Consider the following 14,282-nt stretch of genomic DNA (forward strand, 5'->3'; position numbering starts at 1 on the left):
TTAAATTTCTTTATTCTATAAAGATTTAGGAATTAAGCTCTTAATAATTAATTATATAATATTAAAATATTAAATAGAGTCTTTTAATAATTATAAAATATTTTTATAATATAATATATTAATTTAAAGACTTTTTTTTAAATTTTTTTTTTAAAAACTCCTTTAAATTAAAAAGCTATTTTAATAAGGATTTTAATATTTAATTTACTATAAACTAATTCTTTATATATAAAAAAACTAGTAATTTAATTAATTAATTAAAATTCTTTAAAATAAAAAGATTTTTTTAAGGTATTCGAGTTCTTTAAATAATATATAATTACTTTATTAATTAAAGAAAATATATTACGTAATTATAGACTTATTTATAGTTATATAATTTAATAAAAGCTTTTAGTTAAATATATAAATTAGGTTTTAATTTATTATTTAATTATATAAAAGTCATATTTATATATATATAAGTAATAATATTTTTGTAAAAGTTATTAATATTTTAATAAAACAGTTTAAATTTATATATATCTTATAAGTGATTATATAATATATATTACGGTTTCGGTTTCGACTTAGTTACTTGACTAGCTCGCACGTGTGTTGCCTCCGTTGCCTCCAGTCACCTGACAGATCCACGTGACGCGGCCGCAGGGAACACGCGTGGAATGCGCATGGAAAAATTAGGACGCTAAGCCCCATACGAGCTAGCGCACTGTGGGGTGCATACTTACACCCTCGAAGCCTCCTGTATTCTAGTTTTCCCTTCTTTAGCTTTGAATCGCCTTTGTAAGGAACCTTCTGCCTTGCTTTTCAAGTCCCGAATGCCGTACCCGTGACAATATACTACTTGATTAACCTATCATAGCTTTTCTTTATTAATTTAATATGTGGTTATTTAATAATTAAACTTTTAATATTATTGCATTGCACTGCATTTAATAGGGCGTTGAATTTAAGCGGAGCCCGAGTAAAATCGTGACCGTTTTGTCGTTCTTGGGTCGGACCGACTGTAGCTCGGGTAGCAACGCGAGACCGCGGTGCAACCAGCTGGGAAAAGTCTCAACGGCAATGCCGCAGACGCCCATCTCAGCATTCAGCTCTATCTCCACCTTCTCTAGCTCCTCCAGTTTCTCAAGCTCCTCCTCGATCCCTCTGATCTCCTGCTCGGCGGAGCTCAATAGCGCAAGATGTCGACCATTAGCCTCCTCGGCGCAACGAACGGCTTTATCAACCCCTCCGAACTAGTCAACTGCACTGTCTCAACCTGCCCCATCATAACCTCCTACTACAACTACCGCATTGCCCTCGCTCCTAACGCCTTATTTCTAGCTTTCCTGATATTTCTCTTTACCTGGCGTCACACTCGCCTCACTGGTCTGTATTTCTTCCTCGCCATGGAAGTTGGGATTATTTTTGAAGTATTAGGATATGCTGGGCGAGTAATGAGCTGGAAGGATCAATGGGGACAAAATGGGTTTATTATGCAGTTTGTTTGTTTGACTATCGCGCCGGCTTTCTTTTCGGCGGGGATTTATTTGTGTTTGGGACGGATTGTCGTTGTGTACAGCGAGAAACATTCGAGGTTGCCTGCGGGGTGGTATACACGAATTGTGAGTTCCGTTTGAAGTTAACTTCACCCCACGTCCTCTCCAGTATCGACACAGGTTCAAAGGGTAAGAGGAGAAAGCAAAGGAGACTAAGGAGGCTAAGGAGACTGAGAGAGACAAGAACTTACCATGTTGTGAATAGTTCATACCCTGCGACATAGTCTCTATGGTCCTCCAAGGCATCGGCGGCGGCATCGCCTCCGTAGCCATCCAAAATAACGGACCCCTAGAATTCCTAACAACAGGCGATAATGTCATGATTGCCGGTCTCGCAACTCAAGTATTCACCATGTTCGTATTCATGAGTCTCTGTGTTGACTTCGGATTGCGAGTCCGATGGTCCAGGTCAAAAAACCTCCCTACTACTACATCTATCCCAGGAACCAAAACATCTTCCTCAAAGGCCATCTGGAGTACGAAAGTTGAGAAGAGTTGGTTGTTCAAAAGCTTTCTAATAGCATTAGCTATTGCCACCGTCTGCGTATTCTGGCGATCGGTATTCAGAGTCATAGAACTAAATGCCGGCTGGATGGGATCATTGACGTTTAAGCAAAATTTGTTTGTGGGCTTTGAGGGGGTGCTGATGGTTATTACTGTCCTCGTCTTAACAATTTTCCATCCAGGATTCTGTATGGGGGAAGCTATGAGTGGGAGGCTGGGCGGTGAGGAGGGGCATATGACTGGCAGTAAAACGAGGGAGAATGGGTCGGCCGAAAAAATCAAGGAACGCGCTGAAGAGGATGCGAGGACCGACAGTACGGAGATTGAGAAGGACGGAAAAGAGGCCGCTGGATTAGTAGAGTGAGAACATAACCACACCCTGAAAGGAGAGGTGGAGAATAAATAGAAGAACTTTGGGGAACTCAATACGTCCGATCCTCGTCCGATCGGATTGGCTCGAAGGTGTAGAGAAGACAGGTGTGTGGATAGGTAAATAAAGACCACTATGCGTCTTGGTTTTCAAAAATGGCAGAAAGATTCTGGTAAAATTGTGACGTGCAACAAACTTTAACGCCGAAAACTTATGCCGCCTGATTCGCAGGCTCAGTAATAATTAGCGTTTTTAGTAATTAATTACAATTAATACTATAATTGTAAGGTATTAATTATAATTAATTAATAATCGATTAGAAGCAAGCTAATTCCTGCCTATATATAACATTGCTTCTTTTCTAATTCCAGAAAATTAAAGAATTTAGTAATGTATTATATTGTGAGGCTCCCAATATAGGAGGGTGCTACGCAAGTAGTCAAGGTAAGGGGGTGGAATATAGGGTAAAGTATTGTGGTACGGCAGGCCGTACTCGTCGAAAATCGTATTGTTTTGGCGGTTTTGAGGTTTAGGTCACATGGCAAAGGCCGCGGCCTTTTGCACGTGACTTGCGGAAATCACATAAGAAAGCTGGTTTTTCTGTAGACTTAGAGAACAATCCTTCATGAGTATTCAATCAATTGAGCTTTTGCACACTCCACACTGTTTATGCTTTACTGTTTACGCTTTTGATTTGTTGTTTTGCTATCAAGTCACGTTTTGCGCTCTGGTGTACTTTATGTGGGTTTTTGTCTTGTCGCAGTTTCCCTCCCACAGTATGGAGTGAAGCGTGGAAGTATAATTGATTCCAAGAACTGGTTCTCAGTAATAAACTAATCGATGCCCATTTCCAAAGCTCGCATGCCTCCATATATAGAATCTAGTATTCCGCTGGATGTACGGAAGCACTAGTCCCAATTAGGGAGTGCGATCCCACATAAGCACTAGCCTAATTAGGCTACCAAATCCAGCTGAACGCTCGCTGTCAATGTGTGCATTACATGTATAATAATAATAAAGCTTTATTTTATTTTATTTCTTTAAAGAAATAATTTTTAATCTCTCTTTTAATACTTAAAGTACTTTTATATCGTAATAATTTCTAGTTCTAATTATTTCTTATTTTAGTTTATTATATAATAAACTCTTAAAAAGACTTTTTTAATTATAATTTAGCTTTTAATCTAGTTATTTAACTAGTATTATTTATATTTATTACCTTTAAATTATATAATTATATATATAATATAGCTATATTACTAAGGAAATATACTTGAAATATATATAAAAATATTTAAAATACTAAGCCTTTTATAAGCTAGTATATTATAAGATATATATTTACATTTTTATAGCCTTTTCTATTCTAGTTTTTCTCTTTTTAGATTTAAATTATCTTTATAAGAAATCTTTTACCTTGCTTTTTATATCCTAAATATTATATTTATAATAGTATTTAAAGTTTAATTTCTTTAATCTTATAAAGAATTTTAAATAAACTAATTTAGAACTTGAAATAAAAGTATTATAAAAATAATAGAACCTTAGAAATATAAATAAAAAGTTATAGAATAATAAAAGTAAAAGCTTTGAGATCTTTAAAGAAATCAGATATTTAAATCTTTATAAATATATATTAGTAAAATATTGGAAATCTTCTTAGAAACCGAAAATCGAAGAATTTTTCATAAAAGCTATTCTTTAATTAAGTTCTAGAATAATAGGCACTTATAAGCTAGTAATCTAACTATTACTTATAAGCTTTATCCTATAAATTTATAAGCCTTATATATATATTAGTAATAAGATTACTAGAAAAAATATAATAAAGAAAAGTATAATAAGTTAATTTTTTAAAATCTTATATAATTTGGAAGAATATTAATTTTCAAGACTTCTAAGAAATCTTTTACTAAATTAGATTATCTTATTAGTAGCTATACCTAATTTGAATGCCTCATTAATATTTCTGGAGATTTTATAAATAAATCTATAAATAAAGAGGTCTTTTCTTTATTAGAAAGCTTTTAAATATCAAGAATTTAATTATTGCCCATCTCGATTTCCCGGGACAACTCGCTTTCCCCGACTAAAGGGTTGGGCCCCTTTAGTCGCGACGTTAAGTCCGACTATTAAGTCGTACGCTCGCTTAGTCTTTTGATCCTTACGGCTTTCCGTACTAGTTCAACCTGCGGCTCGGCTCGGCTCAGCTGGCGACGCGAGGTGACCAAGGCGATTCGCTGTGCGCCTCCGATCGGATACGCTTGGCTCAGCAGGTGGTAGCGTGGCCCACACTCACCGACAGTTACCGACGGAAAAACGATATCACCCCGGCCTTCAAATGTCTCTGGAGAAAACCCCTTCACCCCTCCACCCCCGCACTCGAATATGGAATACTAAAAGCCATCTGAGATCACGCTCAGTCTATGCGGGGCTACCCCCGGATTTGATGCTCGCCTCCACTGTTCGGTGCCGACGAAGCTAAACGTCGAAATCTCTTAAAGGAGCTCAATGACCACTTCGTTGCCTTGAACGACTGCATGCCGTGTCTCTCTTGTTTTTCAATCAACGCTGATTCCTATACTCAACCTCCAACATGACGGCTTTCGGTCGTGCAACGGAGGACAGGCCCACGCCTCCAGAGGTGGTATGTCAAGCCCCAAGTCCCCAGAGCCAACCCGTGTTCTAATCTGTTCAGTACAACTGGAGAGTCTATGCGGCCTCGTTGGCCATTTCCATGGGACTGTTGACCTACGGCTACGACTCGGCCTTTATTGGCACAACCATCACGCAGAAGAGCTTTAAGAGTGATTTTGGTCTGGTCAACATGACCAAAGTGCAGCAGAATGCAGTGTCGAGCAATTTGACCAGTATCTGTACGAGCAAAGCCTCCCCTCCCTCCCTCCATTATACCGGCCACGCGGGTGCTAACGTGGCGGCGAATAGACTCTGCGGGAGGATTCTTCGGCGCCTTCTTTATGTTCTTTTCCATGGAGCTACTTGGGCGAAAGAAAACGGCCGTTATATCAGACGCGATATTTATCCTTGGAGCGTGAGTGCTGTGATTTTATTGTTTCCGAAGGGCCACATGCTTACTATTCCCTGCAGCATTCTTTGCACGGTTCCTACGCATCAACTCGGTTTGATCTACGCTGGACGACTTTTGACTGGTCTCGGTGTCGGTGGACTTGCGGCAGTCTCACCGATTTATACTTCGGAGATAGCTCCACCAGCCATCCGAGGCCGTCTGACTGGATTGTATGTCAAAAATCCGCATTGGCCAGAATTTCGTCGAACTAATGTGCCTCCAGCTTTGAGTCGTCCTATCAGATTGGCGCGGTGATCGGCTTGTATGTGGACTCTTCCCACTATCACGCTCGCAATCACTGACATTTACAGTTGGATCAACTATGGCGTTGTCCATAACATCAATGGGAACGATTCCAAGGCGTGGAGGATTCCAAGTAAGCCTCGCAACACTGAATTAGGAGAGCGCACGCTGACCTACATGACTGTAGTGGCCGTCCAACTCATCCCCGCTGGTCTTCTCGCCCTGATGCTTCCGCTCGTCACGGAATCCCCTGTATGGCTCCTGAAGAAGGGTCGGGATGAGGATGCATACCGAGTATACAGTTATATCCGCAACCTCCCCGCTGACCATCAATACATTGCCGAGGATGTCTCCTTTGTCAAAGGGCAGATCGAAAGCGAACGCGCGATCAGTACCGGCGGCGACCTAAGCTTTACTGCGTTCTTGAAGGGTGCACTTAAATTATCGCTCATGAAGGGGGTGAGGAATCGCTTTGCCCTCGTCTTCTTAATGTTCATGTGGCAGGCGTGGTCCGGTGCCGCGGCCATTAATTATTGTAAGAATTTACTGGGGGGCTCTCCTTCCTCTTCTGGTCGGGTGTAATTCTCTGGCTTACCATTTCCCCTCCTAGATTCGCCCACGATTTTTGCCTCGATCGGTCTTACCGACGTCACCTTTTGGACTGGGATCTATGGTCTGATCAAGGCAGCAGGCTCCATCATCTTCTTTACCTTTTTCATCGACAAGTTCGGTCGCAAATGGCCCTGGATTGTCTCCTCCGTTTCGTGCGCCGTCTGCCAGTACTACCTGGCTGGCTACATCGCCGTCAGCAAGCCGAGTCTGACTGCTCCAAAGTCCGCTTCCACTGTTTCTGGTGGTAAAGCTGCAACCGCCTTCATTATGATTTTTGGGGGGATGTGGAGTTTTGGCGCCAATGGTCTTCCGTGGATTATTTCTTCGGAAATCTTCCCTACCTCACTTCGATCCATCTCAGGACCTTTCGCCGCGATGTCGGTCTGGTTGTGGACCTTCGTCGTGACGAAGGCCCTGCCTAGCATGTTCACGAGCATGGGATATGGGGTTTATATTTTCTTTGCGAGCGCCCTAATTTGTGCTAGTGTGTATGCTTTCTTTTTCATCCCCGAGACCAAGGGATTGCGTATCGACCAGATGGATCACCTGTTTGGAGCCACCAGGCTAGAAAACGATGCCTTAGTTGCAAAGGGGGAAGAAGTATATCCCCAGACCAAGGAAGATGAAGTCCGAGCAGAGGTTGTTTAGCGCGCTGCTACTTGTATTCTCGATCTTATCATATGATATGTCTATATATTGTAAGGAAGAGGCGAGGTCCATGCGACCAAAAAAACTGTGACGAGCGATTTCTTGGAAGAAATACTATAGACTCCTATATATCTTAGTGAGGAGTGTCGGGCACGTGACCCTGAGACATATTCCTAATCCGTGGTCCAGAATCTCTTCGTGACTTTCTCGACTTCAATATCTCCTACCTCATCTCGTGCTCATAATACCACCTGCGCCGGAAGCTCAAAGTTAGGGCGTGTCCTTGCCAACCACACGTGCGCCCCATTTATCATAATCCCATTTTAAATTAAATTACCGTTCTCTAACACCACCACATAAAATCGCCATATGACTGTTTCATATGAAATTATATGGCACTACCATAAGGTCATGTTCTTTGTACGATATTAAAAGTTGATCGCGGCTAGCTTTTAACCCGGGTTAGGCTTCATTCAACCAATTATGCCTCATTAATAAGGTTTAATATTAATTCCACAGACTAGAATTTATCAGGGCTCGTCCTGCCAATCTCTCATATGCCAACGGGTGCAATATATATTCGACCATAATTCCATCTCTTCTAGCTTCGTCTCCTAATCGTGCGCATTAGCGGTTGATTTTGTCAAAGGCATTATTCCTTTCGCGCTCGATTGCCTATAGTTAAAGACGAAATCTCTGCAATTAAAGGCTCCTTCGAGCGAAAATCAGATGATCCGATAATAAGATGTAACTTCAAAGCCCAAAGGAAGATCTTTCTAAGCAGTTAGCAAAGCGGGGTAATAGCACGGCCTTTAAAAGTGGAGATATTATGCCAGACGGTGAGCTTACCACTATTAAATAGAAGGTACGGAGGACGCGGCCATAAGTCTTGCAACCGGCAAAGGTGAGCGCCAAGCCTTAGGACGCCACAAGCCGCTGACCTAGCAACGACACTGGGGGCTTGATAGCCTGGAGAAATAGCAAGTTTAGCGATATTTATAGGGCCTGTGCGCTATCTTTTGGTTCTCGAAAGCCTATGATAGAGCCCTGTAATTACAGCGCCCTCTGGTTGCCGTGCAACGCCCCTACCACTTAAGCGAAAAGTGGCGCTGACCCTAGTAGTTGCAAGACTTACTCCGTATGGCCGCGTCCTCCGTAAAAGAACACGATTGCAATATTATCGTATGGGATTATACAACATCTTATTTAAAATTAAATGGGATATGGAATTATATGGTATGGTGACATATGAGAGGTTGGCAGGACGGGCCCTTAGATGAATTCACTCAAACTTTTACTGAAAAGTCCCAAATTTTCATTATGAGAAGGTCTATCCTATCTGGTAAGGGAGAACTCTTGCTGCTAGAGTTCATGCGCAGCGACTCCCAGCCTCCGGCGCCGAACAGTCTGTCAGATTTAAATGCTAGATATCTACTCGTAGTAGGGATAAATAAACCCATGCCTTGTCTGGATCCACAGACGCCGCAGTAAGGGGTATGGGCGAATAAGACAGCTGGAATTCAATGTTTTGTGGAGGCGAACCCGCTAGAAACACGCTTCAGGGTAGGGGTTTATTTATCCCAACCACTAAGTAGTAGTGAAAGCCGCTTCTGAGTAATCTAAAACAGCTTAGCGTCTATGCCTTGCAAATTCTTCCGCGGGTAACTGTCCGGGTACTTTACTAGGATCCCCTGCTAGTTTCGAGAGCTGAAATATCACAACCCGCTTACTCTCTTCTGTCTTTTCAAACAAAACGAATGCACTATCAATGGTCGATTGGCACTAATCGTTGCCGCTGTGACATCAAGGGCTCTCTTACCCGGCAACATGTCACAAAACCCGGATAATAAGGGGGAGGCTCGGCCCGGGCCCGCTGAAGAAGCCGAACAACCACAAGTTCCCGCGCCTCGAAAGGCACCAGTGCGATTTCAAGATCCCGTTGAGCAACCGTCTGAAAGAGCAGTTGATGCATGGCCAGTGTCCTATCGGAATTCTCCTCAGGAGCGTGAACAACCACAGTCTTCGGACAGGACTAGGAGGTACCAACCATTTTATGAGGACGAGGATGAGCGCGCTGAGGGAAGGGCTTCTTCTTCCTCTGTACTTGGAGAGATCGAGAGGGAAAGAGAATCACCGACGCCGATTTCAGGAGATAGAAGGGTTGAGGGTGATCAGCACTTTTCGGAAAATAATGATGGGGTGCGACTGCACCCTCGTGATGAGAGTCCTCCGCCGTTTCTTCCACAGAAAGTGAGAACTGGGTCTGGCGACAGTGATGAGCTAGACCTCCATATAAGACGCGATCGACAGTCTTCATACGGAGCAGGGCGATCTAGGGATCGACCCTCGGCGCCAACCGCTTATACACAGTGGGAAACCCAGCCACGGCGGAGGGTGGTCGAAACTCGAGAACGCAGTGGAAGTTATCATGATGAGGATGAAGAGCTCGATATCCGAGTTCCATCTCACCAAAGATCTTCACAACGACGAGAAGGGTCTGGCTATTACGATGAGGATGATGAGCTCGATATTCGGGTTCGCCGTGGCCGTGCCACTCCAGCACCTGTGTTTTATCCCGAACATCGCTACCGGCCCATACCTCATCCAGAACACCGTGGAACAAGTACGTATTACGACGAGGATGACGAGCTGGATATTCGAACTCGAAGAGATTATATTTACCCAGCGCCGGTGGCCTATCCAGAACATCGCTATCGGCCTGCACCTCGTCCGTACTATGGGGGGAGCACCGGTTACCTCGTCCCTACCTCTAGCCGAGAGCGGAGGGAGGCGTACGAACTTGAAGTGACTCGAAGAGAACTAGACGCATACAAACTTGCTCAAGCCCGGGAGGGTTATGAGGTGGAAAAAACTAGAAGAGAGCTTGACGCGTATAAACGTGCTCAAAATCGTGAAGAGTACGAGTTGGAGAGATCGCGTACGGTAACTAATCCGTTCAGCCCCACTAGCCGCACACGCAGCCGTTCAAGAATACCACCATCGCCAGCCCCAGTAATTATCAACGATCGAATTTACAACGATTTCGAAGACGATGACTACGAAGACACTGCCATCAGAAGATCTCGTAGCCGGTCGCGTTCTGGACCCGTACTTTTGCCGGAACCCGTCATAATCAACAATACCCGTGCGTACAGTGACGATGGGGATAGCCAGTATCGTGCCCTAATTCTCAATCGGCGCTTACCGGAGGTCGACCTTGATGCCGTTACACAGGCATATTCGTTCTCTCTTTCACGTCATACCAGGAATTCAGAAAGCACTCGGAGCATATCAGGATCCATGTCTGATGTTTCAGAACAGAGCGAACCTTCACAAGAAGAACCTCTCAAGATGCCTTCCAGTTCGGGCAGAACCCATAACGTACTTCGCTCTCAGTATATGGGAGATGGTCTAGTTAGTGGACAGCATGCTGTAGAACTGACAGTCGCATCTGAATCAGATCTCAGTAGACGGAAAAATATCTCGCCAATTTTCAGATGGGTGTCAGGCCACCTTTGTCTCTTCAATGATATGCAGATGCTGACTATTTCCAGGCACTTCGAAGATCTGAACATGGATCTTGAACAGTTCCAGGTACCCAACTTAAAATCCTTCCCAAAAATCGTACCTAACGTTATTTCTAGACCAATGCTCTTAGTATCAGCCATCTCACGGATGCAGAGAGAAGTGCCATTTCAAAGCTACTCGCCCAGGCAAAGAAGAAATATGACAGACCACGCCAGACGGCGAGAAACATGGCTCCTTCATTTCTTCAAGACAACATATCTGGAGAAATGAGGCCCAAATCGTCAAGAGCTAGGACTGTATCATGGCTGTGTGTGCCTTACTTCTGTCTTGCTAGATACGCCACATCATCAAGCTTAAGGCCTTCTTCTCATCCCATGAGAACCCTTCTTCAGGCTCGATATTCACAGGTGCAGAAGAAAAGGGACATGGAGCAAGCCGTGTGTCAGGTATCAGGTGCACCCCCAGAGCATTGCTTCTATATCGGTCAAATCTGGATCCTCATATTGGATGACTGTACGTACCGGCTCTCGTACAGATATGTGCACGATAAGCTAACGTTAGAAGCTCTCATCGTGTCATGTGCCCAATCACCAATTTCCTCACTGCAAGGAGAGTCCATAACAATCGTCCCAAATCCTACAGAAAGCTCTACGACCCTTTCACAAAACATACTTATTTACACTAAGAACTCTCTGCTCTGGTCTCTCCCAGTGAATGAATGTCAAGATTGGTTTGTACGTATCCACTATCCCCGTGCCATTCGATGTGCTCACATCGACTAGGCCTTCGTATCACATTTTTGGGAGTATTGGCCGCGGCCCTTTCAGATCACTCATCACGAGAAAGCCATCACGGCAGAGGATTGGCCCGAAGTATTTGTGATTGCGAAGAAATCCAGTATACGGTTGTCCATTGATTTCCGGTACGTTCATAAACAAGATCCTTTGCTCCGGGTTTTGAGTCATCACTAAAGTATGCAGACCAAATACAAAAGAACCTGCGAAAGGTATTCTTCTCGAAGATCCCATTTTGGAAGAGGGAGCGACCAAGGATACCACTGATACAGCATCCGATACTTCTGAATCGAAACGTTCTTCAAGACCATTTCTGCGAGTCAGAGACCAAAGAAGATCAAAGTCAGACGTCTCGCCGCACGGGAACAAAGACGGATTTCATATTTTCACGTGGAGTATCCCAACCGATGAATCTCGCAATACAAGTCCCGCACCGCCCGCAGTCAATATAAGCCAGGACTTTCCAAATGTCGAGGGCCCAAAGCTCGAAGAGGATCAGAAAGAAATCGACGACTTTCTCCGTCTTAAAACTAATCTCAACGATCGCCTTGCGTACCGAGCGTGCCCCCTTTCGAAGAGGATAGACCTCTATAAAGCTCTTGCTAAAGAGCGGACCGAGCTGAGCTCTGGAACAGATACCGATCAGCCCGATCAAAATCGTCGCAAACGCTACGAAACAAAAGTCGACGTCTTGAATGCTGCAGACTCGATACTTCAATTCTTCTTACCATCAGACTTGCAAAGTATGACGGCCCAAAAGTACTGGGGAGCTTTGTATCGACTTTGGGAGGTAAGTTTCTTGAACGTACGATTCAATCTGGTACTGACTCAAATCTAGACGGCAGTTCCCCAGTCTGACTTTGTTGGCAATGTTTCGGGACCACCGCTACCGGATATCTATCCCCACAGAGGTGACAGAGACTGCCAAGATCTTGTAGAATGGCTTCAAATAATCAACCGAGGCATCACACCATTCCGAGATTTGATGTCTCAAGTACCTGCCTCTGATCGAACCGGCATTCAAATTCCCGAAGAACTCGAAAGGGCTTGGCTTCATCTGCTCTTGTCTTTTGCATTTCTTGTGTGGGAGGACATGCAGGTTTTCGATGAGCAAATGGTCATATGCAACAATCTCCTAGAGTTGGGTATGAAGAAAATCATTCAGAATATGTCTACTGTGCGGCTGTCCAATTACGCTGTTTTCCCGCCGTCCGAGTTTGCATCATTACTCACTTTTCAGCTCTTGCAAGATGTGAATGATTCCGCTTTGGATTTGGACATCTCAGAGATTTATCTGGAGTACCTCAAATCATTAGTAAGTCGCCGCAGTCCAAATCCGCTTGTAATATTTACTAACCTTCACAGGAGTCTGAAATCGAGTCCAACCCACTGGATCGTGGCCACCAAAATCGAATCGTCTCCTTGAAGCAGGAGATCTCCGTAATTAGCGAGACTCTATTCCATCAGCAACGAATTCTAAGGTTAGCACAAGTCGGTTTCAGCCATTCACGAGTGGTCACTCAGGCAGATTTCGAGCCTCACGCTCACGAAGCCGTCAATTAGCATGCTATGGATCCCGAGAACCAAAACATAAAAGTGCAGCATATGTCGACAACGATCCATTACCACGTCCTGTGCAGACCAATGGTGCGGCAGGGCCAAACATAGACCCAAGCGGAGTCCATGGCCTGCTGCTTCAGGACGGTTTAGCCGTAGTAGAGAAGCGCATCAGAGAGTTCAGAGAGATGTATGATCGAGCTTCTGATCTGGGAGATTGGGTACGTTGACTACTATACTGCTTGACAAAGCCCCTCACGCTAACAACGGCCTATCACAGAATATCCAGAAAATTGATTCAAACAAAGACCGCCAAGAAGCAGCCATCTACGCCTTCACCATCGTAACCATCATCTTCCTGCCTCTGAGCACCGTCGCGTCCATCCTTGGCATGAACACCTTCGACGTGCGGAACATGACAGTCAACCAATGGGTCTTCTGGGCTACCGCGCTCCCTCTCATGATTTTGATTATTACCTTGTGCTTGATTTGGGCGGGAGAGTTGAAGAATTTTTGGGAGGGATTTACGAAGCTTTGGGGTGGAAATGGGAGGAAGGAATATGTTATGATGGATGAGGGTTTCGAGAGGAGGGACGGGTATTTTGATACCCCGGTGAGGGCAATGAGTCGAAAGGGGGATGGGCCGAGGAGACGCCATGTTTTGCATGGTGGGGTGAAGGAGAGTTATGTTTGAGTTTTGGGATACTCTACTGTTTGAACAATTCAGCGCCGGCTGCCACCTATTCTTACCAGTCACATGTCAGCTACCAGGCAACATAACCTGACTATCGAGCTTCGTCGATGCAAGGTTTGTCATTATATTTTTCTCTTAGCTGGCCTTTTCCCATAGACGCGAGCACGCTTATTCTCTACTCGATCTCGGCTTTCTAGTTCTTAATACTATAAGCTAAATAAAACTAGGCCCTCTTATTTCTTCCCTATTTTATATGTTTTCGAAATAAGTTTTTATAGCTCTTTTATTTTTTTACTAAGCCTTAAAAGCTTATATATTATATACAAAAAGAATTTCTTATTTATAATCCCAAAACTAAATTAGAATCAAGTTTATTCATTTCTTTATATAAGTTATTAGTATAAATATAAACTTAATTAAATATATAACTAGTAAATTGAGTTTTAATAAAAGAAAAGAAGTATTATATAAAATAAATATAAAGATTAGAATATAAAGTAATAAAATTAAGTATTTATATTTCGAGTTTACTTTTAAGCTATTTTTTTAAAGTACTTTATAATAATAATTATTATAATATTCGAATATTATAATTATTTTACTAGTAATACTTTAGCCCTAAAGGATTTTTTATAATCTTATAAATCTTTTATAGCCTTAATTTAAGGCTTTAAAGCTAGAGTTATAAAACTTATAATAATAT

At 43.2% G+C, this 14,282-nt stretch overlaps 3 protein-coding genes across 3 annotated transcripts; all 3 read left to right on the forward strand.

Moving 5' to 3' along the window:
* Positions 1 to 1,244: 1,244 nt before the first annotated feature.
* Positions 1,245 to 2,268, forward strand: K444DRAFT_497224 (RTA1 like protein; the record flags this gene model as incomplete). Its single annotated transcript, XM_024873300.1, has 2 exons — positions 1,245 to 1,607; positions 1,747 to 2,268. Coding segments are annotated over 2 exons (885 nt in total), but the record flags the coding sequence as incomplete, so codon positions are not given.
* A 2,495-nt stretch (positions 2,269 to 4,763) lies between these two features.
* K444DRAFT_560287 (general substrate transporter) lies at positions 4,764 to 7,193 on the forward strand. The gene is made up of 8 exons (XM_024876893.1): positions 4,764 to 5,062; positions 5,114 to 5,291; positions 5,362 to 5,467; positions 5,524 to 5,673; positions 5,727 to 5,765; positions 5,815 to 5,879; positions 5,934 to 6,281; positions 6,357 to 7,193. The coding sequence occupies exons 1-8, from the start codon at positions 5,012 to 5,014 to the stop codon at positions 7,004 to 7,006; spliced, it is 1,587 nt and encodes a 528-aa protein (XP_024737819.1). The 5' UTR covers positions 4,764 to 5,011; the 3' UTR covers positions 7,007 to 7,193.
* A 1,640-nt stretch (positions 7,194 to 8,833) lies between these two features.
* K444DRAFT_628943 (uncharacterized protein) lies at positions 8,834 to 14,014 on the forward strand (the record flags this gene model as incomplete). Its single annotated transcript, XM_024882980.1, has 11 exons — positions 8,834 to 10,600; positions 10,651 to 11,047; positions 11,246 to 11,268; positions 11,317 to 11,456; positions 11,515 to 12,118; positions 12,167 to 12,643; positions 12,694 to 12,809; positions 12,926 to 13,106; positions 13,166 to 13,498; positions 13,613 to 13,693; positions 14,012 to 14,014. 11 exons carry the CDS (start codon positions 8,834 to 8,836, stop codon positions 14,012 to 14,014), a joined length of 4,122 nt encoding a protein of 1,373 aa, XP_024737820.1.
* Between the last annotated feature and the right edge of the window lie 268 nt (positions 14,015 to 14,282).

The sequence above is a fragment of the Hyaloscypha bicolor genome (assembly GCF_002865645.1).
Source record: "Hyaloscypha bicolor E unplaced genomic scaffold K444scaffold_57, whole genome shotgun sequence".
NCBI lineage: Eukaryota > Fungi > Ascomycota > Leotiomycetes > Helotiales > Hyaloscyphaceae > Hyaloscypha > Hyaloscypha bicolor.

Excerpts from the sequence above, each read along its gene's own strand:
- K444DRAFT_560287 (XM_024876893.1), top strand. The coding sequence starts at position 5,012 with ATGACGGCTTTCGGTCGTGCAACGGAGGACAGGCCCACGCCTCCAGAG. Across the intron at positions 5,063-5,113 it reads GGCCCACGCCTCCAGAGGTG|TACAACTGGAGAGTCTATGC; the intron begins GTATGTCAAGCC and ends TAATCTGTTCAG. Across the intron at positions 5,468-5,523 it reads GCGATATTTATCCTTGGAGC|CATTCTTTGCACGGTTCCTA; the intron begins GTGAGTGCTGTG and ends TATTCCCTGCAG.